The sequence below is a fragment of the Somniosus microcephalus genome, chromosome 4, assembly GCF_052327205.1.
Source record: "Somniosus microcephalus isolate GS21.2 chromosome 4, FLI_Smic_1.0, whole genome shotgun sequence".
In the NCBI taxonomy this organism is placed as follows: Eukaryota; Metazoa; Chordata; class Chondrichthyes; order Squaliformes; family Somniosidae; genus Somniosus; species Somniosus microcephalus.
In genome coordinates this window covers 318,244,262-318,271,078 of record NC_140990.1, presented here as the reverse complement: position 1 = coordinate 318,271,078, position 26,817 = coordinate 318,244,262, and the positions used below count along the sequence as shown (strand labels likewise).

The 26,817-nt window shown below is 47.1% G+C and overlaps 1 protein-coding gene across 2 annotated transcripts in view; it reads left to right on the top strand.

Annotated features, from left to right (window-relative positions):
* Positions 1-240: 240 nt before the first annotated feature.
* Positions 241-26,817, top strand: part of cnppd1 (cyclin Pas1/PHO80 domain containing 1) — a 40,501-nt gene continuing 13,924 nt past the window's right edge. For both annotated transcript variants that reach the window (XR_015078221.1, XM_085986809.1), the window contains exons 1-5: positions 241-321; positions 14,014-14,116; positions 19,766-19,847; positions 21,436-21,556; positions 25,079-25,207. Coding sequence is in view for 1 of the 2 variants with exons in the window: in XM_085986809.1 (XP_085842935.1) it covers positions 253-321; positions 14,014-14,116; positions 19,766-19,847; positions 21,436-21,556; positions 25,079-25,207 (504 nt within the window). In the remaining variant the exon portion in view is untranslated. The remainder of the gene's footprint in view (positions 322-14,013; positions 14,117-19,765; positions 19,848-21,435; positions 21,557-25,078; positions 25,208-26,817) is intronic.

Below are 26,817 nucleotides of genomic sequence, written 5' to 3'. Positions count from 1 at the left end.
GGTCTGTTCCTGGCCCCTCCCCATTGGTCTGGTCCTGGCCAAACCCCATTGGTCTGTTCCTTGCCCCTCCCCATTGGTCTGGTCCTGGCCACTCCCCATTGGTCCGTTCCTGGCCACTCCCCATTGGCCTGTTCTTGGTCACTCCCCATTGGTCTGTTCCTGGCCACACCCCTCGCTAGCCCCGCCCCTCCCTGGCCTCGCCCCTTACCTGACCCCGCCCCTCTCAAGCCCCACCCCCCTGCTCCGAGGAAGATGGCGGACTGGGTGGATTCGCTCTTTGACTCCCGCTCCTTTCCGTGCTGTGGGCTCCAGGAGTTCAGTGTGAGTGTTTCTTCCACAACCTTCAGCGGGCGCTGTGAATTCAGCTCCCGGCCTCACCAGCCAGCTCCGGGCCTCACCAGCCAGCTCCGCCGACACTGGGTCCGGGGAGTGGCTCCGACTCCGGGCCTCGGTCTGGCGTGGGGCCGCTCGCCGCCACTGCCTTCACTCACCCCGGCGCAGCGAGGAGCCCCACCCCGGGGATTGGGGGCCTCTGGGCTGCGGCTTCCAGTAGCTTTTGTCCACCCACTCATCACCAATAATTTAAACATTTTCTGGTACTTGAAACCCGATTTTAATCTTGGGCAGGGGCGACATTTACCCAGTTTGGTTATTGTAGAAATTTTAATGTAAGGCTGTTGATTTTTCACCTCTAAGTTTGGATGTTGGGAGCCTGGAAGGGAAAATCTGATCGAGTGTTGTGGGAATGGGGTGGAGGGAGCGGCCTGTGGGTCTGATGGCCGAGATGAGTTTGGAGAGGGAATGAGGAGGTGAGGATGAGGGAGTTGGAAGAGATGAAGGAGAAAGCAGAGCGATGGAGGGGGAGTTCAGGGCTTGGGCACGGGGGGCCGCCCCAGGACACCGTGGCTCGGCGGGCAAGGAGACGGGGCGGAAGCACCCGGGCCAGCCGGTGCTCCCTACCCTGGCGGCAAAACCGGTTCGTCGAGGTTAACTTGTTGGAGGCGAGAGCAGAGGCGACAAACCGCAAAAAGAAAAGGCTTGCCTTCCTACGTCGCCTTTGCTAGAGTCCATTATAAAAGATGTAATAGCAGAGCACTTGGAAAACAGTGACAGGATCGGACAAAGTCAACATGGATTTACAAAAGGTAAATCGTGCTTGACTAATCTACTGGAATTTTTTGAGGATGTAACTGGTAGAATAGATAAGGGAGAACCTGTGGATGTGGTGTATTTGGACTTTCAGAAGGCTTTCGATAAGGTCCCGCATAAGAGAGTAGCGTGTAAAGTTAAGGGACATGGGATTGGGGGCAAGGTATTGACTTGGATAGAGAGCTGGTTGGCAGACAGAAAGCAAAGAGTTGGAATAAACAGGTCTTTTTCCGAGTGGCAGGCAGTGACTAGTGGGGTACCGCAGGGATCGGTCCTAGGACCCCAGCTATTCACAATATATATAGTGCTCTAGATGAGGGAACTAGATGTAATATCTCCAAGTTTGCAGACGACACAAAGCTGGGTGGGCATGTGTGCTGTGAGGAGGATGCTGAGAAACTCCAGTATGACTTGGACAGGTTGGGTGATTGGGCAGATGCATGGCAAATGCAGTATAATGTGGATAAATGCGAGGTTATCCACTTTGGTGGCAAAAACAGGAAGGCAGATTATCTGAACGGCCGTAGATTGGGAGAAGGGGAAGTGCAATAAGACCTGGGTGTCCTTGTGCACCAGTCGCTGAAGGTAAGCATGCAGGTGCAGCAGGCGGTTAAGAAGGCAAATGGTATGTTGGCCTTCGTAGCGAGAGGGTTTGAGTACAGGAACAAGGATGTCTTGCTGCAGTTGTACAGGGCCTTGGTGAGACCACACCTTGAGTATTGTGTGCAGTTTTGGTCGCCTTATCTGAGGAAGGATGTTCTTGCCATGGAGGGAGTGCAGCGAAGATTCACCAGACTGATACCTGGGATGGCAGGAATGACGTATGAGGAGAGATTGGGTCGATTGGGCTTATACCTGCTGGAATTTAGAAGAATGAGAGGGGATCTCATTGAAACTTATAAAATTCTAACAGGACTAGACAGACTAGATGCAGGAAGGATGTTCCCGATGGCGGGGGAGTCCAGAACCAAGGGTCACAGGATAAGGGGTAAGCCATTTAGGACAGAGATGAGGAGGAATTTCTTCATCCAGAGAGCGGTGAACCTGTGGAATTCTCTACCACAGAAGGCAGTAGAGGCCAATTCATTAAATATATTCAAGAAGGAGTTAGATATATTTCTTAAGGCTAAAGGGATCAAGGGATATGGAGAGAAAGCAGGGACAGGGTACTGAGTTTGGATGATCAGCCATGATCTCATTAAATGGTGGAGCAGGCTCGAGGGGCCGAATGGCCTACTCCTATCTTCTATGTTTCTATGATCCTGGAACACTGCACGGTTTTGACAGGAGAGTGACAAGCACTGGTGGTGGATGGTTAATGCGCCAGATATGCTCAAGTCAGTACGATTGCAAAATACTGCGGATGCTGGAAATCCGAAATAACAACAGAAAATGCTGGAAAAACTCAGCAGGCCAGGCAACATCCGTGGAGAGAGAAACAGAGCCAACGTTTCAGGTCGAAACCCTTCGTCAGGACTCAAGTCAGTTTTGCTTGGACTTGGAAAGAGCAAAGCTGGGGGCTGTACCAAGGAGAAAAGATGAAAGCTTTGCTGGGAACAAGGACATAAAAGGAAGGGAAGACGAGGTTCAACAAATCAACAGATGCGAATGTGAATGGTCGGCCAAAGTCTAGGTAGTTGGGAGATTGAAAGTGTAGTTGCATTAACGATAAATTTGCTAATTGTATTGTGTTTATTGTAGTGTGTATGTGTTTTAGTGCCACTATTTTGCATGGCTGTGTGGGTGTACTGTCACTAGCGTGTTGCTGTGACGTGATTTCATTTGCGAGTTGGGACCCCTATCTGATCAAGGAATGCTGCCTCAAACCACTTAGACTTGACATAAGAACATAGGAAATAGGAGCAGGAGGAGGCCATTCGGCCCCTTGAGCCTGCTCCGTCATTCAATAAGATCATAGCTGATCATCTACCTCATTTCCACTTTCCTGCACTATCCCCATATCCCTTGATTCCCTTAATATTCAAAATTCTATCTTCTCTGTCTTGAATATACTCAACGACTGAGCCTCCACAGCCCTCTGGGGTAGAGAATTCCAAAGATTCACCACCCTCTGAGTGAAGAAATTTCTCCTCATCTCAGTCCTAAATGGCCGACCCCTGGTCCTAGACTCCCCAGCCAGGGGAAACATCCTCCCTGCATCTACCCTGTCAAGCCCTGTAAGAATTTTGTATGTTTCAATGAGATCACCTCTCATTCTTCTAAACTCTAGAGAATATAGGCCTAGTCTACTCAATCTCTCCTCATAGGGCAATCCCCCCCCCCCCCCCCCCATCCCAGGAACCAGTCTGGTGAACCTTTGTTGCACTGCCTCTATGGCAAGTATATCCTTCCTTAGGTAAGGAGACCAAAACTGTACACAATACTCCAGGTGTTGTCTCACCAGGGCCCTATATAATTGCAATAAGACGTCTTTATACTTATACTCTAATCCTCTTGTAATAAAGGCCAACATACCATTTGCTTTCCTAATTGCATGCTGTATCTGCATGTTAACTTTCAGTGATTCGTGTACAAGGACACCCAGGTCCCTCTGAGCATTTCCCATCTCTCACCATTTAAAAAATACTCTGATTTCTATTTTTCCTACCAAAGTGGACACCTTCACATTTCTCCACATTATATTCCATTTGCCATGTTCTTGCCCACTCACTTAGCATGTCTATATTCCCTTGAAGCCTCTTTGCATCCTCCTCGCAACTTACATTCCCACCCAGCTTTGTATCATCAGCAAACTTGGATATAATGGCCCAGAAATTCGGGTCGGGGCTTCCCGCAGGTGCAAGCCTCCGACCTGCACTTACCTTTCGCGCCGGCCGTTGAGCTGTGAGCCCGCGTGGGATTCCGATCCTGGGCCTGCTCCAGCTGCCGGCGCGCAGTGCTTGTGTATCCCAGGGGCGCAGTTAGTTCGATGCGTCCCCTGGGATCACGTGGGCCATGGAGAGCCAATGGTAGCAGGGAATGCTTCATTCATAAGTTTGACAGGAAGAGCTGTCAAATCTATAAATAATATAAGCCCCAAAACATCACTAAATCTTCAAATAATTTTATTTTAATCACATTTTTAAAATAACTATAAATTACATGAAATAATAACTTTTAAACAATTTAAATTTTTGAAAAAATTAATTACATTTTCTAACGGGGCTAAAAATAAACTTACAGTACCTTTCTTTAAAGTATTTAAAAATAATAAACCTGTGGAAAAAATGTTTTAATTTTAATTAATTCACCACTTACCTTGTTAAAAGCAGGCCTTCCAACTGCTTTTTACATGTCTAACTTCTGGAGACTTACCTTCCCGGAGAAACCTGCAAAAAAAACGTAAGTTCCAGGCGTATGCGCTGCCTCTCCGGCGCACGCGTTCGACCTGTGAACCCCTTCCTTTAAGGGAATAGAAGTTCCGGTTTCCCGCGCATGCGCAGTGCATGCACAAAACCGGCACTTTCGTTGGGCCTACGCGTGAGTACCCAGCACGTACTCACCCGTGGGGACCCGAATTTCTGGGCCATTACATTTGGTCCCCTCATCCAAAACATTGATGTAGATTGTGAATAGCTGAGGCCCAAGCACTGATTCTTGTGGTACCCCACTAGTTACAGCCTGCCAACCTGAAAATGACCCCTTTATTCCTACTCTCTGTTTTCTGTCCGTTAACTAATCCTCAATCTATGCTGGTATATTACCCCCCAATCCCATGAGCCCTAATTTTGTTTAATAACCTCTTGTGTGGCTCCTTATCGAATGCCTTCTGAAAATCCAAATACACCACATCCACTGGTTCCCCCTTATCTATTCTGCTAGTTACAACCTCAAAAAACTCTTAACAGCTTCGTCAAACACGATTTCCCTTTCATAAATCCGCGCTGACCCTGCCCAATCCTATTATTATTTTCGAAGTGCCCTGTTACCACGTCCTTAATAATAGATTCTAGCATTTTCCCTGCTGCTGATGTCAGGCTAACTGGCCTGTACTTCCCTGTTTTCTCTCTTCCCTCCTTTCTTAAATAGTGGGTTACCTTTGCTACCTTCCAATCCGCAGGAACCATTGGATTTTTGGAAAATGACAACCAATGCATCTCTATAGCTACTTCTTTCAAAACCCTAGGATGTAGGCTATCAGGTCCAGGGGATTTATCAGCTTTCAGTCCCATTAATTTCTCCAGTACTATTTTTTTGCTAATATTAATTTCTTTGAGTTCCTCATTCTCGCTAGACCCTTGGTTTTCCACTATTTCCGGGAAGTGTTTTGCGTCTTCTTCCGTGAAGACAGGCACAAAGTATTTGTTTAATTTCTCTGCCATTTCCTTATTCCCCATTATAATTTCTCCTGTCTCAGCCTGTTAGGGACCCACATTTACTTTTGCTAATCTTTTCCTTTTTACATACCTATAGAAGCTTTTACAGTCTGTTTTTATGTCTCTCGCTAGTTTACTCTCATTCTATTTTCCCTTTATCAATTTCTTGGTCCTCCTTTGCTGAATTCTAAAATCCTCCCAATCCTCAGGCTTACTATTCTTTTTGGCAACATTATAAGCCTCTTCCTTTGATCTAACCTCTTGTTAGCCACGGTTGGACCATTTTTCCTGTGAGGTTTTTGTGCCTTAATTTACAACAAATATACATTCCTTTATGTATTAATTCTTTATATGCTAGCCATTGCTTATCTAACGTCATACCTTTTAATGTAGTTTCCCAATCTACCTTAACCAACTCGCCCCTCATACCAACATAGTTTGCTTTGTTTAGATTTAAGACCCTAGTTTCGGATTTAACTAAATCACTTTCAAACTCAATATAAAATTCTATCATATTATGGTCACTCTTCCCTAAAGTTCCCTTTACTACAAGATTATTAATTAATCCTGTCTCGTTGCACAATACTAGATCTAAAATAGCCAGTTCCCTAGTTGGTTCATCAACATACTGATCTAGAAAACTATCTTGCATACATTCCATGAATTCGTCCTCCACACTATTACTGCAAATTTGGTTTGCCCAGTCTATATGTAGATTAAAGTTCCCCATGAGTATTACCCTTGTTACATGTGCCTCTAATTTCCTGATTTATACTCTGCCCTACATTATAACTACTGTTTGGGGGCCTATAAACAACTCCCACCAATGTTTTCTGCCCCTTGCTGTTTCTTAACTCCACCCAAACTGATTCTACTTCTTGATTTTCGGAGCTAAGATCATTTATCTCTACTGTTTTTATCCCATCCTTTATTATTAGGGCTACCCTTCCACCTTTTCCATTTTGCCTGTCTCTTCTAAAAGTTAAGTATCCTACCCTGGTGTGGTGTCAAAATGGGTCTAAAGAGTGACCAGGAAGGGAGCTGTTAGATTTGCTGGGACTTAAATGAACCGGAGCAGTTTTTTTTTGTATACGTTAAGAATGTCAACACTCCTCCTCATACTTTCAAAAACATTCACAAATTGCTGAGTAGGGAGCAGCCCTTTGCCAAAGTGCTTCTGCAGCTTCAGACCATCCGTGCAGAATGACCCCAGCCTCAGTGGCCCCTTATTGAGCCAGTTGAAATGTTTAACGATGGAAAGAATAACGTCACTTGCTCCTCGCGCAGCCAAAGAAAAGTTTGCCAGGCGCACAGGCCTTCCAACCTGATGAAAATTTTACGAGGATAGAGATTCAGCCAAGTGTCAGCGGCATGAGCTGGAGTCACAGCTGGGGATTCACTGGCTTGGCTTTATGCACCCAAGACCTCTCTGATCTATCATAAAGCATTTATACAAACCATACCAGTAAACTTAAGTAAAGAGGGAAAAGCATGTGTAAAATACAAGTGATTAGAAATAATATTGCTTTTGAACATCCAAACATATTTTTTCGTAGATAGTGTCGTTGGGAGTTTTGAGGTAAATCGAGAAAAACTACTTCTACTGGGTGGTGAGCCAGTAACAAGAGGGCATTTATTCACGGTCGGCATCAGAGAACAAAGGGAAGAGGTTCGGGGGAATTTTTTTTTTTAACCGTTTTTAATACCCTATCAGAAACAGTGGTGGAAGCAGAATCCATAACTGCTTTTAAAAGGGAGATGGATAAATATTTACATCGAACGTATAGCATGGAAACAGGCCATTCGACCCAACTGGTCCATGCCGGTGTTTCCGCTCCACACGAGCCTCCTACACCTTACTTCATCTCACCCCATCAGTATGTCCTGTTCCTTTCTCCCTCATGTACTTAGCTAGCTTCCCCTTAATTGATTATTTCAAAAAATATTTTAAGGGCAGGAGAATGGGTCTAAGTGGATAGATCTTTCTGAGAGCCAGCACAGGTGCGCGATGGCCTCCTGTGTTGTAAAATTCAATGATTTTAATGGCAGTCTAAATGGGCGAGGTGCCACTTCACCAAAGGCCCTTCTAAATTCAGTCTGACATTCAGTGTTTACTGTCACTTTTTACATGATAGATAAGCCAGATTAGGGCTGATCATAGGTCTATTGTTGCTGTTTAAAGGGTTGGTAAGATCCCATCCAGAGTGCTGTGTGCAGTTCTGGACATCTAGGGCAGGAATTTAACTCGAGTCGGGTTGGAGGCGGGACTACAACTTTCGGGGTTGTAGTCCCGCCTCCATCGAGTTGTGGCCAATCCACGCGATTTTAACTTGATTGACCTTGTTGAACCCGCCCAGCGGGCTCAGCAGGCCAATTAAGGGCCACCCGGCAACAGGTGATGTCACAGACTGAAATTTCATCTGTCAAGAGCTTTTGACAGATGAAATATCAGCGTTTCACAGCTGTTTGAAGCTGTCAAACACTGACAGTCTTACTTCTAACCTGAGTCCTTCTCCACAGACTCAGTTAGAAATCTCTCCTGCACAGAAAGCTGCAGGCTGTCACTTTTGACAGATTGCAGCCATTCTGCTTTCTGTGCCGGTGAGATGAGGGACTCCCTGAACCTAAAGGAAGGAAGGCTGAAAAGGTATGTAAAACTTATTTAATCACTTTAGACACACCAAACACACTTACCTTTGCACTCATGCACACATCACTCGCCTGAACACCGACATCTCGACCCCTCCAAGTCCTTCAACCCGACGGCCCGACGACTCTAACTTGGCATGGTTTGGAGCCGTCGGGAATCCCACACCTCAACATCAAAAATAGGGATTAGGCTAAAAACTGCCTGTTAACTACCTGTTAACAGGCAGTTAATTGGCACTAATCCCTTCCTGCCTCGGGTAGGCGGGTCCCAGTGCGGAGCGGGTACCCTCCTCCTTTGCAATTGGCATGGAGGCGGGTTTGGGTGCGGGAAGGGGTCGGGACCCCTGATTTGGGGATTTTAACCCCCCGCACGCCTCCGATCCTGACTCCACGGCACAATGAAAATCCTGCCCCTAATCTCCGGAAGAATAGTGTTACTCCTTCAGGAGGTGATTCCAGGTATCGGGAATGTTAACTTATTGCAAAAGGTTGCAGAAGTTGGGCTCGCACTATTTGCAGAAGAAGAGACTTTGAGGTGATCTCGCTGAAGTTTTTAAGATTGTGAAAGGAATTGACAAAGTTGATTCAGGCAATTTTTTTCTACTATGGCCAACGGTTGAAGTAACTGGCAGCGGCAGTTAACAACTGGCAAATTATGAGTGAGGAGACTCGGGCGAAACAGTTTTCTTAGAAGTAAGTGGGATGAGTTACCAGGGAAAGTCACTGGAGCAGGCAGTACGAATGAGTTCAAGAGGCAGTGAGGTTTGTTTCTGGAGAGAGCAGGGGTTTGAGGGTTGGTAGGGTTGGGATCAGTCAGAAGGGGGAGCCTTGGGCCAAATAGCCATTTTCTGATCCTGCAAAGTTTGAATATCAAAGATAATGTTGGCAATGTGTTGCCCGAGCTGCTGCTCTTCATTGTCATTTTATGACTCCGGTAAACGGATACAGTTGTCAGCTGTGTCTCAGTGGATAGCGCACTCGCCTCTGAGTCAGAAGGCTGTGGATTCAAGTCCCACTCCAGGGACAAAAGTCTAGGCTGACACTCAGTGCAGTGCTGAGGGAGTGCTGCACTGTCAGAGGTGCCGTCTTTCAGATGAGATGTTAAACCGAGGCCCCATCTGCCCTCAGGTGGAGGTAGAGAGCCCATGACACTGTTTTGAAGAAGAGCAGGGGGGAGTTCTCCCCGGTGTCCTGGCAAATATTTATTCCTCAATCAACATCACTAAAACAGATTATCTGGTCATTATCAGATTGCTGTTTGTGGGACCTTGCTGTGCACAAATTGGCTGCCGTGTTTCCTATCTTACAACAGTGACTAAACTTTAAAAAGTACTTCATTGGTTGTAAAGCGCTTTGGGACATCCTGAGGTGAAAGTCGCTATAGAAATGCAAGTCTTTTCTTTTGGTTAACTCAATACTCTCAGGCAACTTGTTTGAAACTTCCTAGCAAGCTGATAGGGCAATGCTTTCTGTACAAAGTATTCCTCCATTTTTCTTTTAAGAATTGCTACGTTTTTATAAAATATTATCTTTCAGATTAGAAAACATTCTCCGTTTGGGACCATGGAGCATTTTCCCATTCTGTCCTCAGACAATGGGTTACAGGCTTGGACTGCATGCATTCCAGGCTGGCTCCATTCACTTTAACGGACCTGGTGCTTCGAGCCAAGGGCTTTCTCGAGAGCAACCTGAACTCATGAGGTGGGCGTGCGTGAAAATAGCTGAAGGTAGACGCTGCTGTTTACTCAGCTAATAGCGGCTCTTTCTGTGACGTGTTTATTCGCAACACCAAAAGCTTTGATTGGTCCCCATGGATGACGAGCCCCGATTGCTGATTGGTCCCCTTAGAGGACAAGACAGACCGAGCAGTTTCTCTGGAATGTGTAATTGGATCCTGCCTGCCTACGTAGTCAGTTACTCGCCTGGTCCAGATGGCTTGCATCCCAGGTTGCTAAGGGAATTGGGGGAGGAGATAGCGGAAGGGCTTGCCATAATTTTCCAATCTTCCTTAGATGCAGGGGGGGGTGTCCGAGGATTGGAAAGTGGCAAATGTGACACCATTGTTCAAGAAAGGGTGTAAGGACAATTCTAGTAACTACAGGCTGGTCAGTTTAACATCAGTGGTGGGTAAAGTTTTAGAAACAATAATCAAGGAAAAAATTAACGGGCATTTGGAGAGGTTTAAGCTAATTAAGGAGAGCCAACACGGATTTGTAAAAGGTAGATCGTGTTTGACTAATCTAATTGAATTTTTTGATGAAGTAACAGAGAGGATTGATGAAGGGAATGCAATGGATGTTGTCTACATGGATTTTCGGAAGGCGTTTGACAAAGTACCACATAGAAGGTTGTTTAAAAAATTTGAGGCTCATGGAATAGGTGGGTCAGTGGCAGCTTGGATAAGGAATTGGCTTAAGGACAGAAAATAGCGAGTTTTCATGGCTGTTTTTCAAACTGGAGGATGGTAGACAGTGGTGTTCTCCAAGGGTCAGTGCTGGGGCCACTGCTTTTTTTTGATATATATATATAAATTTCCTGGATATTGGAATACAGAATAGAATTTCTAAATTTGCCGATCCCCCCCCCCCCCCCCCCGGATCCAGAACTCCTATGGAGCTGAACAAAGTGTGGCCCAAGCTGCACTGCAGCCGCAACTGTGGGGTACAGCACGTGAGGCCTAGGTGACAGCGCACATGCGCAAAACGGCGGGGCTGACCGCGCGCATGCACAGGAGGACACAAAAATGTTTGTGCATATAATCACTTCGCTCTTTCGGGGTTAGAGATAAACAGCTAAATTGGAACACCTGAATTATGAGAGGCAAATACAACAATGAGAGATTTGCATTTATATAGTACCTTTCACGACCTCAGGGCGTTCCAAAGTCAATGTGGCCTCTAATTTTTTTTCCCTGCGCGGGCCCTTTAAATTTGCTGCGCGGCCGCGCATGCGCTGGATCCCTTCCAGCGGCAGCAGCTGGCGAGCGGCCTGCGCTGGACCTCACGATTGCTGCGCGAAATCCCTTCCAGCGGCAGCAGCTGGCGAGCGGCCTGCGCTGGACCTCACGATTGCTGCGCGAAATCCCTTCCAGCGGCAGCAGCTGGCGAGCGGCCTGCGCTGGACCTCACGATTGCTGCGCGAAATCCCTTCCAGCGGCAGCAGCTGGCGAGCGGCCTGCGCTGGACCTCACGATTGCGCGAAATCCCTTCCAGCGGCAGCAGCTGGCGAGCGGCCTGCGCTGCACCTCACGATTGATGCACGGGATCCCTTCCAGCAGCAACAGCTGGCGAGCGGCCTGCGCGGGACCTCACGATTGATGCGCGGGATCCCTTCCAGCAGCAGCAGCTGGCGAGCGGCCTGCGCGGGACCTCACGATTGATGCGCGGGATCCCTTCCAGCGGTAGCAGCTGGCGAGCGGCTTGCGCGCGGACCTCACGATTGCTGCGCGGCCGCGCACCTTAGGGGCAACATTGCCCAAAGCGTTTTACAGCCAATTAAGTACAGTTGCTGTTGTAATGTGGGAAACGCAGCAGCCAATTTGCGCACAGCAAGCTCCCACAAACAGCAATCTGATAATGACCAGATAATCTGATTTTTAGTGATGCTGGCTGAGGGATAAATGTTGGCCCAGGGCACTGAGGAGAACACCCCTGCTCCTCTTCGATAGAGTGCCATGGGATCTTTTACGTCCACCTGAGCGGGCAGACGGAGCCTCGGTTTGTCAGCCTAGATTTTTGCCTCTGGATTGGGACGGGCTCCATCCTTATGACTGTGTGTCCGTTACTGCTGGGCACTGAATTGTTAACCAGGGTATGGCAGGAGGAAGCTCTCTGGCTGGTTAAACAGAGCGTAAAGAATGCACAATCAACAGAACAGCACAAAGTGGGTCAGGACTGGTTTTGCAATGATGCTGCCAGCCTACGTGTAATCTGAATTACTCGATTGTGTAATGCATTTTGGGCGGTGCCTGCAGAGACTGGCTTTACCGCTTTTTAAAACCGTATCCGGATTTGAATGTCATTTTTAAATCCAGCGGCGAGCACTTTCTCTCTGTAGGAGCTACCTGCAAGGCATGAATTTGATCCACAAAGTGAGCTTGCAACTTTTGAAATATGCACCACTTATTATTTTGCTACTGATACGTTGCCAGCGCTGTTTTACACTTCAGAAGGTGTCATTGCCGATAAACCCTGGTGTGCTGCGTGTCGTGTGGATTTATGCTGATGGATTGATTGTGGCAGAAACGCTGCAAGTGGAAGGGATAAGAACACCCAATCCGATGGATTATTTGGAAATAGCATACTCTGTCCGGTATCAGCACAGACCTGGCATTTAAGATAACCATTACGTTTCTGTCCTTTTATATTTTACTTGGTAAACTTTTACTGATTCCTCTTTTTAAGATTGTCCGTTAGCTGCGCCAGCAACTTTCTGCACCTGGTCTCGGATAACCGACAGGGTCATGGGTTTCTCAGCTCTTGTTCTTGTCCTATGTGTTGCCTGCAAATGGTGCTCATTTATGAAGTGTTTTTAAAAAAAATAACTATAGTCACCAAATTTAATGATTGCCTCGCAACGCAATGGCAAGGCTTCCCCCCAAATCTGGCCTCTTGTGTATCCCTGTTTTTCATCGCTCCACCAATGGCGGCCGTGCCTTCAGCTGCCGAGGCCCTAAGCTCTGGAATTCCCTGCCTAAACCTCTCCGCCTCTCTCTCCTCCTTTAAGACGCTCCTTAAAGCCTATCTCTTTGACCAAGCTTTTGGTCACCTGCCCTAATACAGGAAACTCTCTTTTTACCGGCCACTAAATAACCGGAAATCTCTCTTAACCGGCAAAATTCAGGAGTAGGTTCAGGTAAGTTTTGCTTCATATTAATGGCTGTGTAACCGGGGTTCCTGCACCTGTTGCCATGCAACAGGGACGCCCGGATCTGTGGCTGTGTAACCGGGGTTCCTGCACCTGTTGCCATGCAACAGGGACGCCTGGATCTGTGGCCGTGTAACCGGGGTTCCTGGATCTGTGGCCGTGTAACCGGGGTTCCTGCACCTGTGGCCGTGCAACAGGGACGCCCTGATCTGTGGCCGTGTAACCGGGGTTCCTGGATCTGTGGCCGTGTAACCGGGGTTCCTGCACCTGTGGCCGTGCAACAGGGACGCCCTGATCTGTGGCCGTGTAACCGGGGTTCCTGCACCTGTGGCCGTGCAACAGGGACGCCCTGATCTGTGGCCGTGTAACCGGGGTTCCTGCACCTGTTGCCATGCAACAGGGACGCCTGGATCTGTGGCCGTGTAACCGGGGCTCCTGGATCTGTGGCCGTGTAACCGGGGTTCCTGCACCTGTGGCCGTGCAACAGGGACGCCCTGATCTGTGGCCGTGTAACCGGGGTTCCTGGATCTGTGGCCGTGTAACCGGGGTTCCTGGATCTGTGGCCGTGTAACCGGGGTTCCTGCACCTGTGGCCGTGCAACAGGGACGCCTGGATCTGTGGCCGTGTAACCGGGGTTCCTGCACCTGTTGCCATGCGACAGGGACGCCTGGATCTGTGGCCGTGTACGGGGCTCTCGTACCTTAGTAAGTATACCTCTCTGTAATCCGGACTTTTTGATGAACCGGCACTACACCGGTCCCGTCGGTGCCGGATAAAGAAGAGTTTCCTGTATCTCCTTATGTGGCTCAGTGTCATATTTTGTTTGATGAGGGTTCCTGTGGGCACCTTGGGACGTTTTACTAAGTTAAAGGCGCTGTATAAATATAAGTTGTATACAAGGCGGGGGAGAAAGAGAGTTTTGGTGTCCTGAAATTTATTGTGAAAGTGAATATTTTTAAGTCCCACTTTAAGACAGAAAAGATCAGTAAGGATTCTTTCAGCTAATACTAGGCATTATTTCTCATCTCTTCAGCTTCTTCCTGGCCACAGCAAGTTGACGGAGAGAGTGAAAAAGCGACTCTACTACGGTCGAGATGTGGACTATAACCTGGACGCTCTGTCCTGCCCTGTCACCGGTACGTGTTTACATTGTTATTTTTGTGCAAGGTTTTGATTATTTCCTTGATGGCTACCTCTAGTAGAAGTATTTCTAGTAATAATTTACCGGGGTCCCAGAAAACATCCGTTGAGGGCAGACTTCAGCGCGCCAGCGGGGCCTTGGGACGTTTAAAGGTGCCATATAAATACAAGTTTTACATGTGCAGTTGTTTGAAAGTTGTGGTTGCATCTTCCGTTTTCTGACCGCTGTACAGGAGCAATTCAGAACCCACATTTGCCGGCCTGTTTCGGCCAACGGAGTGCCCGCTCAGTTAGAAAAATCTGGCAGCCAGAGGTGCCAGTTTACATGTGCCAGAGACAGCGCTGTAACTCCTGCGGGGAGGGTACTGCCTTGAGGTGGTGTTCACACAGAATCCCCACAATGCAGATAGAGGCCATTTCGGCCCATCGAGCCTGCACCGACACATATCCCACCCTATCCCCGTAACCCCACGTATTTAATCCCCTAACACTAAGGGTCAATTTATCATAGCCAAATCAACCTAACCCGCACATCTTTGGACTGTGGGAGGAAACCAGAGCACCCGGAGGAAACCCACGCAGACACAGGGAGAATGTGCAAACTCCACACAGACAGTCGCCCGAGGCTGGATTTAAACCTGGGTCCCTGGCGCTGTGAGGCAACAGTGCTAACCACTATGCCACCGTACCACCCGTTCTGCACTGCTTCCATTTTGCAGTAACAATACGGCATTCGTTTTTATTTTATTCATTCATTGGATGTGGGCGTCGCCAACAAGGCCGGCATTTATTGCCCATCCCTAATTGCCCTCGAGAAGGTGGTGGTGAGCCGCCGCCTTAAATACAACTGAGTGGCTTGCTAGGCCATTTCGGAGGGCAGTTAAGAGTCAACCACATTGCTGTGGGTCTGGAGTCACATACCGGCCAGACCGGGTAAGGACGGCAGATTTCCTTCCCTAAAGGACTTTAAGTGAACCAGATGGGTTTTTACAACAATCCGGTAGTTTCACGGTCACCATTACTGATACTAGCTTTTTATTCTAGATTTTTATTTAATTGAACTTAAATTCCCCAGTTGCTATGGTGGGATTTGAACTCATGTCTCTTGATCATTAGTCCAGTCCTCTAGGGTACTAGTCCAGTAACATAACCGTTATGCAACCACACCATACATCGCAGAAAAAAGGACTTTTATTTTCTGAGACCGACTTAATGGTGTGTGCGTTACGTTTTAGAATTTTCCGGACAGCCCGGTGAAAGTTGGATGGTGGAGGGGAGTAGGGTCTGGAGTCACATATAGGTCAGACCGGGTAAGGGCGGCGGATTTCCTTCCGACGGAATGCACATCCTGTGCCACGTGGGAAATCCAGAACGCTTCCCGTGTCCTGGATAACCACGTGTGTAGGACGTGCCGTCAGCTGGAGGAGTTCGAGCTCCGGGTTTCGGAGCTTGAGCAGCAGCTGGCGTCACTGCGGTGCATCCGCGAGGCCGAGAGCTTCATGGACAGCACATTTCAGGAGGTGGTCACATCGCAGATAAAGAGTGTGCAGGCAGAAAGGGAATGGGTGACCACCAGACAGACAAGGAGGACCAGGCAGGTAGTGCAGGAGTCCCCTGAGTGCATCTCGCTCTCCAACCAGTATTCGGTTCTGAGTACTGGTGCGGGCGATGGTTCCTCTGGGCAGTATAGTCAGAGCCAAGTCCGTGGCACCACGGGTGACTCAGCTGTACAAGGTGGGAGGAAAAAGAGTGGGAGAGCAATAGTGGTAGGGGAGCAGACAGGTGTTTAAGCGGCCGCAGACGTGACTCCAGGATGGTATGTTGCCTCCCTGGTGCCAGGTTTTACGCAGCGAGTGGTTAAGATCTGGAATGCACTGACTGAAAGGTTGGTGGAGGCAGACTCAATCTTATCTTTCAAAAGGGATTTGGATAAGTATCTGAAGGAAAAAAAATTTGCAGGGCTACGGGGAAAGGGCGGGGAGTGGGACTAGCTGAGAGTCGGCACGGGCTCGACAGGCCGCCTTCCGTGCTGTAACCATTCTATGATAAAGGACATTAGTGAACCAGATGGGTTTTTACGACAATCCGATAGTTTCATGGTCACCATTACTGATACTAGCTTTTTATTCCAGGTTTATTTAATTATTTGAATTTAAATTCCCCCGCTGCCATGGTGATATTTGAATTCATGTCACCGGATCATTAGTCCAGGCCTCTGGTTAATAGTCCAGTAACATAACCATTATGCTACCGTACCCCCTAGTGCTTGCCCGATGACTAGTTGCTGAGGTTACACTTGGCTTAAGGGGCGAGACAGTTGCTTCCAAACAGACATGCCGTTTGTTTTCCCAGATCTGAGCATGTAAATCTAGTTGTACCTTTCAAAAAGATAAAGATCTTGCAATTAAAAGTGCCTTTCGCATTCTTCAGACATTCTGGCGCACTTCACAGCCATTGAGTTACTTTTGAAGTGTAACCAATTGAGCCACATGGGCGGACACGGCAGCCAACTTGCGCACAGCAAGGTCCCACAAACAGGCGGTGTTGGTTGCGGGATGAATGATGGCCAAGACACATGGAGAACTACTGGTCCCGTGAGATCTTTCCCATCCACCTAAACAAGCAGACACTGCCTCAGTTTCACATCTCATCCAAAAGACGGCACCTCCAACAGTGCAGCACCCCCTCAGTGCTGCACTTGGAGTGTCAGCCTAGATTTTTGTGCTCAAGTCTCTGGAGTGGGACTTGAATCCACAACCTTCTGACTCAGAGGCGAGGGTGCTACCCACTGAGCCACAGCTGACATTTTGACTCTACCTCATTCTCCCCCAGGATGTTAGAATTGTTTAACTCCCTCAGCCCTCCCTTTGCCTTACTATTTACAGGCTTAATTCATTACATCTTCGATTCAACTCTTCCTCAATCGCTTGGTTCTGTCCTGCGCTTTGGATCTTCACTTCGATTTCTCAACAGAAAAAAAAACCTACAGTCCTGCATTCAGTAACTTTATTTTAATAATTAATGGTGGCAATTGTACCTTCTAGTTGGCTGTTTCTAGCTCCTTGTGCTTCTCTGATCAAATTGGTAAGCATTTAACAATGCGTGGGTTTATTAAGGATAGGCAAGAGGTGTGCGACAAATTTAGAGTTTTTTAAATGGTTTGCAGTAGATGTACTGTACATGGATTTCAGAAGGTACGTAAAGATGTCTCGAGATGCTTGGTAGAAATAGAAATAGTTCCAAGTTCCCCTCCGAGTCACACACCATCCTGGCTTAGAAATATATTGGCCGTTCCTTCATAGTCACGATCAAAATCCTGGAGCTCCCTCGCTAACAGCACTGTAGGAGTACCTTCACCACACGGACTGCAGCGGTTCAAGAAGGCGGCTCACCACCACCTTCTCAAGGGCAATTAGGGATGGGCAATAAATGCTGGCCTTGCCAGCGACGTCCACATCCTGTGAATATAAAAACATATTTAGGAGTATAGTATTAAAGGAAATACAGCAAAATGGGTAGAAATTTGGTTGACGAACAGGAAACCAAGACTTGGGGTTAATAAGTGTTGCTCGGACTGAAGAAGGGATGGAAGTGGCATACCCGGGGCCAGTGCTGGGTCCACTTTTGTTCTCTGTTTCTATAGATGATCTGGATTTGGGTATAGGGAACGTAATCTCAAAATTTGCCGATGACACAAAAGTAGGGGGCTTGGCAAACAGTGAGGACTGTTGTAAAAGACGATGAAGATGTAGACAGGTTAACGGAATGGGCAGATGCAATTTAGCATGAGGTAATACATTTTAGGAGTAGGAAAAACAAGGAATAGGAGTATACATTTAAAGGAAAGGGCACTGAATGGTGTGGATGAACAGAGATCTAGGAGTTCAATGCGTAATTCCGTGCAAGTGCAGGTAGATAAAACCATAAAACAGTTCAGTAGAACTTTGCATTTTATAAATAGGGGAATAGAGTGCAAGAGTACAGAAGTGATGATGAATTTACACCAAAGGTTTCGACTCATCCATCTTTCAGATGAGACGTTAAACCGAGGCCCTGTCAGGTAGACATAAAAGATCGCATGGCACTATTTCGAAGAACAACAGGGGAGTTCTCCCCAGTGTCCTGGGCCAATATTGACCCCTCAACCAACATCACTAAAACGCATTATGTGGTCATTATCTCATTGCTGTTTGTGGGAGCTTGCTGTGTGCAAATTAGCTGCCGTGTTTCCTACATTGCAACAGTGACTACAATTCAAAGAAAGTAATTCATTGTCTGTAAAGCGCTCTGGGACGTCCTGAGGCGGTCAAGTGCAAGTCTTCTTAAATATTGATTGGGCCATCGTTAGAGTACTACATGCAGTTTTGAATGCCCTCTTGTAAAAAGGACATTAAATCCATTGAGGGCGTACAGCATAGATCACCAGGACGGTGCCAGGGAGGGGAAGCTATAGTTATGAGATGAGGCTCAAGATACTGAGACTATTTCTGTTGCAGCAGAGGCCAGTAGGAAATTTGATCGTTTTTTTTTTTTTGGTTGGGTGAATAAGAAAAGAATATTTCCTCTCGTTGGGGAGTCAGTAATGAGGGTTCATGAATTTAAAATGACTACTAAAAGGGTGAGGAGAAATGAATTTGCACAAGGATTGCTGCAGCATAGAATGCTTTGCCACAGAGAGTGGTTGAGGCACAGCTCAGTGTGTTTAAGGGAAAATTGGATAAATATTTGAAGCACTGGGCTATTGGGAGAGAGCAGGACAGTGGGGTTAGTTTTGATTGCTCTAGCAAAGAGCCAGTACAGACACACTGGATTGAATGGCCTCTTTCTGTGTTGTTAACTTCAATGGTTCAGGTAAAGGCGACAATACCATATACAGGAAACTTTGTGCTATCCGGCACCGACGGGACCGAGCTGTTGCCGTTCCCTCAAAACTGCCGGACAAACCAGCGTTAATGTTGAAGCATACGGAGCTTTTCAGCTCCGTATCTGGCAACAAACACAGCTTCTAAACAGTCGTCCGTACCTTGGAAGCGTCTCTGTCGCTTAGCAACAGCTTCAGAGAGACTTTCCAGAGCCTGACTGTTGGGGAAAAAAAAGCCACAAGAAGAAAAAAAACCTAACAAAATGGCTCCTGATTTTTGTCGGTGGCTCGAGCTTGCTGGACACTTAGCCTCCGGATAACACAAAGTTTCCTGTAGTGAGGAAGTTAGAGATATAATAGGTTATAAGCAAGTACAGAGATAGGGAAAGCGGGGAAGAGAGGAAAGAACAAAAGGGAAGATCTGTGATAGGATGGAAGGCAGGAGAGATTAAATGACAAAAGGTATGATGGTGTGAGGCAAAAGGAGATGTTAATGGGACAAGTAGAGATACAAAAGACGGGTCTAGAAACGATCATCGGCCTGAAACATTAACTCTGTCTCTCTCTCCACAGATGTTGCCTGAACTGCCGAGCGTTTCCAGCATTTTCTGTTTATATTTCAGATTTCCAGCATCCACAGTATTTCACTGTTTAATACTGTAGTGAGTGCTAGTGCCACAGATTCTGTATGTTATCAATAAGCTCTTCAAGTACACTGACCATTTAGGTGTGCTTTGTGAAGTTTCCAAGCAATGACAGAATTCAAAAACCTTGTCTCTTTCAGACATTGCAGTCGAACTGCTTCAGAAATCAGCGCCGAGTCCAATCAGAAAACTCCGGAAGAAATATGCAGCTCACGTGGCTAGGTAAGTTTAAATACTACATGGGGAGGAAGAGGCGCTACATTTGGTGCAGGCTGTTGGTGAATTGTTTTGAGCTGAGCCTGTGAACTGCATAAGTTACCAATAACCATTGCACTTGCACTCGCTCTCTAACAGTAACTGATTGTGCTAAGTATTGCAGTTTTTGTTCCATACAGCCCTGTCATGTATTTCTTTCCTTTGAAGTCCTGCATTGCAATCCCTTGTAAATATTTTCCCCATAAATCCTAATTTGCCTCGGTTGCTTTCTAGTCCACTAGATTGGCTGTCAAAAGTGCAGCAAGCAAGTAGGCCATTGAATTCCCTCACTTTCGGAGAGCTGGAGAGACTGATATAGTAGTGATCACGGGATGGCTCATGTCAATGACCCCTGCATTAATAAAGTTATTGTATGTTGTGGGGCCGGGAGGGAGTTAATGACCCTTGTTCTATTGCACAGTGCCACACCATAGGAAATACTATAAATGCTATCAATCTCGGAGCCTCTACTTCTTAAAAAATTAATTCACGGAATACGGGTGTCACTGGCAAGGCCAGTATTTATTGCCCATCCCTAATTGCCCTTGAGAAGGTGGCAGTGAGCCGCCTTCTTGAAGCGCTGCAGTCCGTGTGGTGAAGGTACTCCCACAGTGCTGTTAGGGAGGGAGTTCCAGGATTTTGATCCAGTGACGATGAAGGAACGACGATATATTTCCAATTCAGGATGGTGTGTGACTTGGAGGGGAACTTGGAGGTGATGGTGTTCCCATGTGCCTGCTGCCCTTGTCCTTCGAGGTGGTAGAGGTTGTGGGTTTGGGAGGTGCTGCTGAAGAAGCCTTGGCAAGTTGCTGCAGTGAATCTATCCTCTTCTCCCCCTTCCATCCCCAATCCCCACCTAATGCACAAGTAGCAAGAGGGTTCGAGTACAGGAACAAGGATGTCTTGCTACAGTTGTACAGGGCCTTGGTGAGACCGCACCTTGAGTATTGTGTGCAGTTTTGGTCGCCTTATCTGAGGAAGGATGTTCTTGCCATGGAGGGAGTGCAGTGAAGATTCATCAGGCTGATACCTGGGATGGCAGGAATGACGTATGAGGAGAGATTGTGTCGATTGGGCTTATACTCACTGGAGTTTAGAAGATTGAGAGGGGATCTCATCGAAACCTATAAAATTCTGTCAGGCCTGGACAGACTAGATGCAGGAAGGATGTTTCTGATGGCCGGGGAGTCCAGAACCAGGGGTTACAGTCTAAGGATAAGGGGTAAGCCATTTAGGACTGAAATGAGGAGGAATTTCTTCACCCAGAGAGTGGTGAACCTGTGGAATTCTCTACCGCAGCAGGCAGTAGAGGCCAATTCATTAAATATATTCAAGAAGGAGTTAGATATATTTCTTAAGGCTAAAGGGATCAAGGGATATGGGGAGAAGACAGGGACGGGGTACTGAATTTGGATGATCAGCCATGATCTCATTGAATGGCGGAGCAGGCTCGAGGGGCCGAATGGCCTACTTCTGCTCCTATCTTCTATGTTTCTAAGTTTAACCGCTCGCACAAAAAAATCTCTAAGGCTAATGATCCCTGCTTTTTCCACAGAGAGGCCTGTATCTCGCCTTGTGCGATGATGCTTGCTCTCGTCTACATTGAACGGTTGCGACACCGAAATCCTGAGTACCTGCAGCAGATCTCCTCGTCCGACCTTTTCCTAATATCCATGGTGAGTGGAAAAACACTCGCACCAACTCTGGCTTTGCTCTTTCAGGCTGCGATTAAGGACAAAAGAAAGACTTGCATTTATATAGCGCCTCTCACAAGCTCGGGACTCCCAAAGCGCTTTACAACCAACGCAGTGCTTTTGAAGTGGAGTCACTGTTGTAATGTGGGAAACGCGGCAGCCAATTTGCGCACAGCAAGCTCCCGCAAACAGCAATGTGATAATGGCCAGATAATCTGTTTTTAGTGATGTTGATTGAGGGGTAAATATTGGCCAGAACAACTCCCCTGCTCCTCTTCAAAATAGTGCCCTGGGATCTTTTATGTCCACCTGAGAGAGCAGATGGAGCAGTACGCCACTGGAGCGTCAGCCTAGATTTTGGTGCTCAAGTCTCATTTGCATCTGAAGAGCAGTGACTCCTCGTTTTGAGTTTTACCTGTTGAAAGCCGCAGCGTCCTTACCGCTTCTTGGGTCTTGTTAGTTTGTTGCAACGAGCTTGATGGATTCTGCTGTGCGTTCTGTCCCCCCCCACTTAGATCCTTCAAGATCAAATGAATCGGGTACCTTCTCTTCCCTCCACACTCCTAACACTTGCCCACATAGCACACTGTCTTCCTCCTGCACTCAGTGTGCTAATTCTAATGGCCGCCTGCTGTGCAGTAATGATTCTAAGTACAGTTCGATGGAGTGGGTAGTCCTCCAGGACTTCAACCAGCCAGCAATTCTTCAGGTGCGACGTTGGACCGTAGTTGTTAGTTCAGCCGTGGGGGAGGGCATCACAGCCAAGCCCAACCCTGTCCTCATCCACTGTCCGCACGTGTGCTTTCCAGGAGGAGTGGGAACGCTAGCCCAGGGTCACCAAATCCCGTCGGAGCACCCCAACTGATGCCACCAAAACCGATTAACTAGTCATTCACCTCGTTGCCATTTGTGGGATCTTTGTTGCCAAGTTTTCCTGTATATTAAAAGTTACAATCACAACACAGAAGGAGGCCACTCAGCCCACCGTGCCTGTGCTGCCTCTTTGAAAGAGCTATCCAATTAGTCCTGCTCTTTTGCAAATTTTTCCCTTTTCAAGTATTTATCCAATTCCCTTTTGAAAGTTACTATTGAATCTGCTTCCACCGCCCCTTCAGGCAGCGCATTCCCGATCATCATAACTCGCTGAGAAAAAAAAAAGTCTTCTCCTCTCCCCTCTGGTTCTTTTACCAATTACCTTCACCCAACCAGCAATTCTTCAGGTGTGACATTGGACCGTAATTGTCAGTTCAACCGTAGAGGGCATCGCAACCAAGCCCGCCCCTGTCCTCATCCACTGTTCACACATGTGCTTTCCAGGAGGAGTGATCTTCCAAAATTCCCTAGATTCAGGAACAGGCCCAGCGGATTGGAAGATAGCAAATGTAACCCCGCTATTCAAGAAAGGAGAGAGAGAAAACTGGGAACTGCAGGCCAGCTAGCCTGACATCAGTTGTCAGGAAAATGCTGGAATCCATTGTTAAGGAAGTGGTAATGGTACTTAGAAAATCATAATATGATTAAGAGTCAACATGGTTTTATGACAGGTAAATTGTGTTTGACAAATTTTTTGAGGCTGTACTTAGCAGGGTAGATAAAGGGGAACCAGTGGATGTAGTATATTTGGATTTCCAAAAGGCATTCAATAAGGTGCCACATAAAAGGTTGTTAAGCAAGATAAAGGCACATGGGGGTTGGGGGTAATGTATTAGCATGGATAAAGAATTGGTTAACAGACAGAAAACAGAGAGTAGGGATAAACGGGTCCTTTTCAGATTGGCTGGCTGTAACTAGTGGGGTGCCGCAAGGATCAGTGCTTGGGCCTCAGCTCTTCACAGTCTATATCAATGATATAGATGAAGGGACCGAGTGCAATGTATCCAAGTTTGCTGACGATACAAAGCTAGGTGGAAAAGTAAGCTGTGAGGAGGACGCAAAGAGCCTGCAAAGGGATATAGACAATAAGGTGGCAGATGGAGTATAATCACAGAATCACAGAAACCCCACAGTGCAGATAGAGGCCATTTCGGCCCATCGAGCCTGCACCGACACATATCCCACCCGATCCCCGTAACCCCTACACCAACACATATCCCACATATTTAATCCCCCCTAACACTAAGGGTCAATTTATCATGGCCAATCAACCTAACCTGCACATTTTTGGACTGTGGGAGGAAACCGGAGCACCCGGAGGAAACCCACGCAAACACAGGGAGAATGTGCAAACTCCACACAGACAGTCACCCCGAGGCCGGATTCGAACCCGGGTCCCTGGTGCTGTGAGGCAACAGTGCTAACCACTATGCCACCGTGCTTGGGGAATGTGAAGTCACCCCCCTAATGTGGGGAAATGTGAAGTTATTCACTTTGGTAGGAAGAATAGAAAAACAGAATATTTTTTAAATGGTGAGAAACTATTAAATGTTGGTGTTCAGAGAGATTTAGGTGTCCCAGTACAAGAAACACAGAGAGCTGGCATGCAGGTACAGCAAGCAATTAGGAAGGCAAATGGCATGTTGGCCTTTATTGCTAGAGGGTTGGAGTGTAAGAGTAAGGAAGTCTTGCTACAATTGTACAGGGCTCTAGTGAGACCACACCTGGAGTACTGTGCACAGTTTTGGTCTCCTTATCTAAGGAAGGATATACTTGCCTTGGAGGCGGTGCAACGAAGGTTCACTAGATTGATTCCTGGGATGAGAGGGTTGTCCTATGAGCAGAGATTGAGTAGATTGGGCCACACTCTCGAGTTTAGAAGAATGAGAGGTGATCTCACTGAAACATATAAGATTCTATGGGGGATTGACAGGATAAATGCTGAGAGATTATTTCCCCTGGCTGGAGAGCCTAGAACTAGGGGGCATAGTCTCAGGATAAGGCGCCGGCCTTTTAAGACTGAGATGCGGAGGAACTTCTTCACTCGGAGGGTTGTGAATCTTTGGAATTCTCTGCCCCAAAGTACTGTGGATGCTCAGTCGTTGAGTATATTCAAGGATAGAGTTTTGGACTCCAGAGGAATTAAAGGATATGGGGATCGGGCGGGAAAGTGGAGTTGAGTTCGAAGTTCGGCCATGATCTTATTGAATGGTGGAGCAGACTCGAGGAGCCGTGTGGCCGACTCCGGCTCGTAATTCTTATATTCTCAAATCTGTCTCCTCTGGTTACTGACCCTGCTGCCGGTAGAAACCGTTTCTCCCTATCTGCTCTATTAAAACCCTTCTTAATTTTGAACACAATTACTGCACTTCAAAGTAATGAATTGTATGGGAAGAGCGCTAAGATGTTTCCAAGACATAAGATAAGGCGCTGTACAGTTGCAAGTTAAGTCTTCACTATTTTAGCAAATGCTTGCTGACTGGTCAGGGCTTATTTGTAAATCTCTGTAATTTATTACTTAGAAGTTCCAAAACCGTTTAATTGGGTAAGATTATTTTTAACTGGCAATCCTAGTGCTGTGACCGAGCCCCGTTGGCATTTGTTTTCAAGCTTTTTTTGGCTTTGCCGCAGATGGTTGCCAGTAAGTATTTGTATGATGAGGGAGAAGAGGAGGAGGTGTTCAATGACGAGTGGGGAGCCGCTGGCAAGCTGGACGTTCAAGTGGTCAACGCTCTGGAGATGAACTTTCTGCGAGCAATTGTAAGTCATCTGGGCTGTCCATTCGATAGGATTATTAGCGCTTGGCAAAGGTATTTTTTCCCCCCACCAAGAATTGCGAAATGCTGTACAGTACTGCAGAAAATTGCAGAATCACTTATGTAAACTTATAAAAGAACATTAAATCTCTCGCACATAATGCGCACTTCCTGTAAATGTCACGCTCACTTGTAACACTTTGCCTGACATACTTGGTTAATGTCACAAAGCAGCTTAGCCAACTCGTCATGAGCAATGCACGAGAGGTCTGACTTAACACAGTTATATAAAGGGTAATGGTGTGGAGCTTCCCCCGATGACAGTACCGGCCAGAGATAGGGCAATAGCACTGTAGTCCTGGGTGTCCCACTCGTGCTTGCTCCTCACAAGTCTCTGTGCCAGCAGCAGATCCTTGTGAAGTACCCTTTTTGGCATTCTTTCTGAAAACCATTTCAGCCCTGATGGGAACAAGGACTAGCAGACCGTCTGTACGATTTCTCCTTGCTATCGCGTAGAATCATAGAATGATACTGCACATTCGGCCCATCGTGCCTGTTCCCGGTTCTTTGGTAGAGCTATCCAATTAATTCCACTCCCCTGCCCTTTCCCCATAGCCCTGTAAAAAAATTTCCCTTCAAGTATTTATCCAGTTCCCTTTGAAAGTTATTATTGAATCTGCTTCCACCGCCCTTTCAGGCAGCGCATTCCAGATCACAACAACTCGCTGTGTAAAAAAATATTTCCTCATGTCGCCTCTGGTTCTATTGCCAATCATCTTAAATCTGTGCCCTCTGGTTATCGGCCCTTCAGCCACTGGAAACAGTTTCTCTATATTTGCTCTATGAAAACCATTCATGATTTTGAACACCTCTATTAAATCTCCTCTTAACCTTACCTGTTCTAAGGTGAACAGTCCCAGCTTCTCCAGTCTCTCCACATAACTAAAGTCCCTCATCCCTGGTACCATTCTAGTAAATCTCTTTTGCATCCTCTCCGAGGCCTTGACATCCTTCCTAAAGTGTGGTGCCAAGAACTGAACACAAGACTTAACTGGGAAGCGTTGCATCCCTCCGACGACACCCCCCCCCCCCCCCCCCGTAAGAGGGAACTCTTACCCAAACGGTCAGTTCTCAGGTTGCCTGTGACCGACTGAATCCAGGGGGCGAGCACTGTAAGGACTAAGGAGCTGTGTCCCTTACACTACCTTTTCAAAACATTGACCTAAAAGTGACCCCGCTGCTGAGGTCTTCAGCCTGAGAACCTCTCAAGTCTCAGGGAACCGTACTGCTCTGTAACCCCGACTGGCAGCGTGATTTCACGGGTCACGCGGTCCTCAGCCTGTGTGAAATTGCGGGGGCCGTTGTTTACGGTGAAACTAGAAAAGAACATGCCCTACCTGGTGAGAGGTGTCGCCAGAGTTGCCTAGCAGAGAGGGAGACCCAAATCCAGGGTCTCCAGGAGAGTTAGAAAGCTGTTTCGACAAAAAAAATACAAGAAAAATCTCAGGTTTATTTTGACTTGAAAATGGGCGAGTAATTTGAGCAAGGTATAGAATCATGGAATAGTACAGCACAGAAGGAGGCCATTCGGCCCATCGAGTCTGTGCCAGCTCT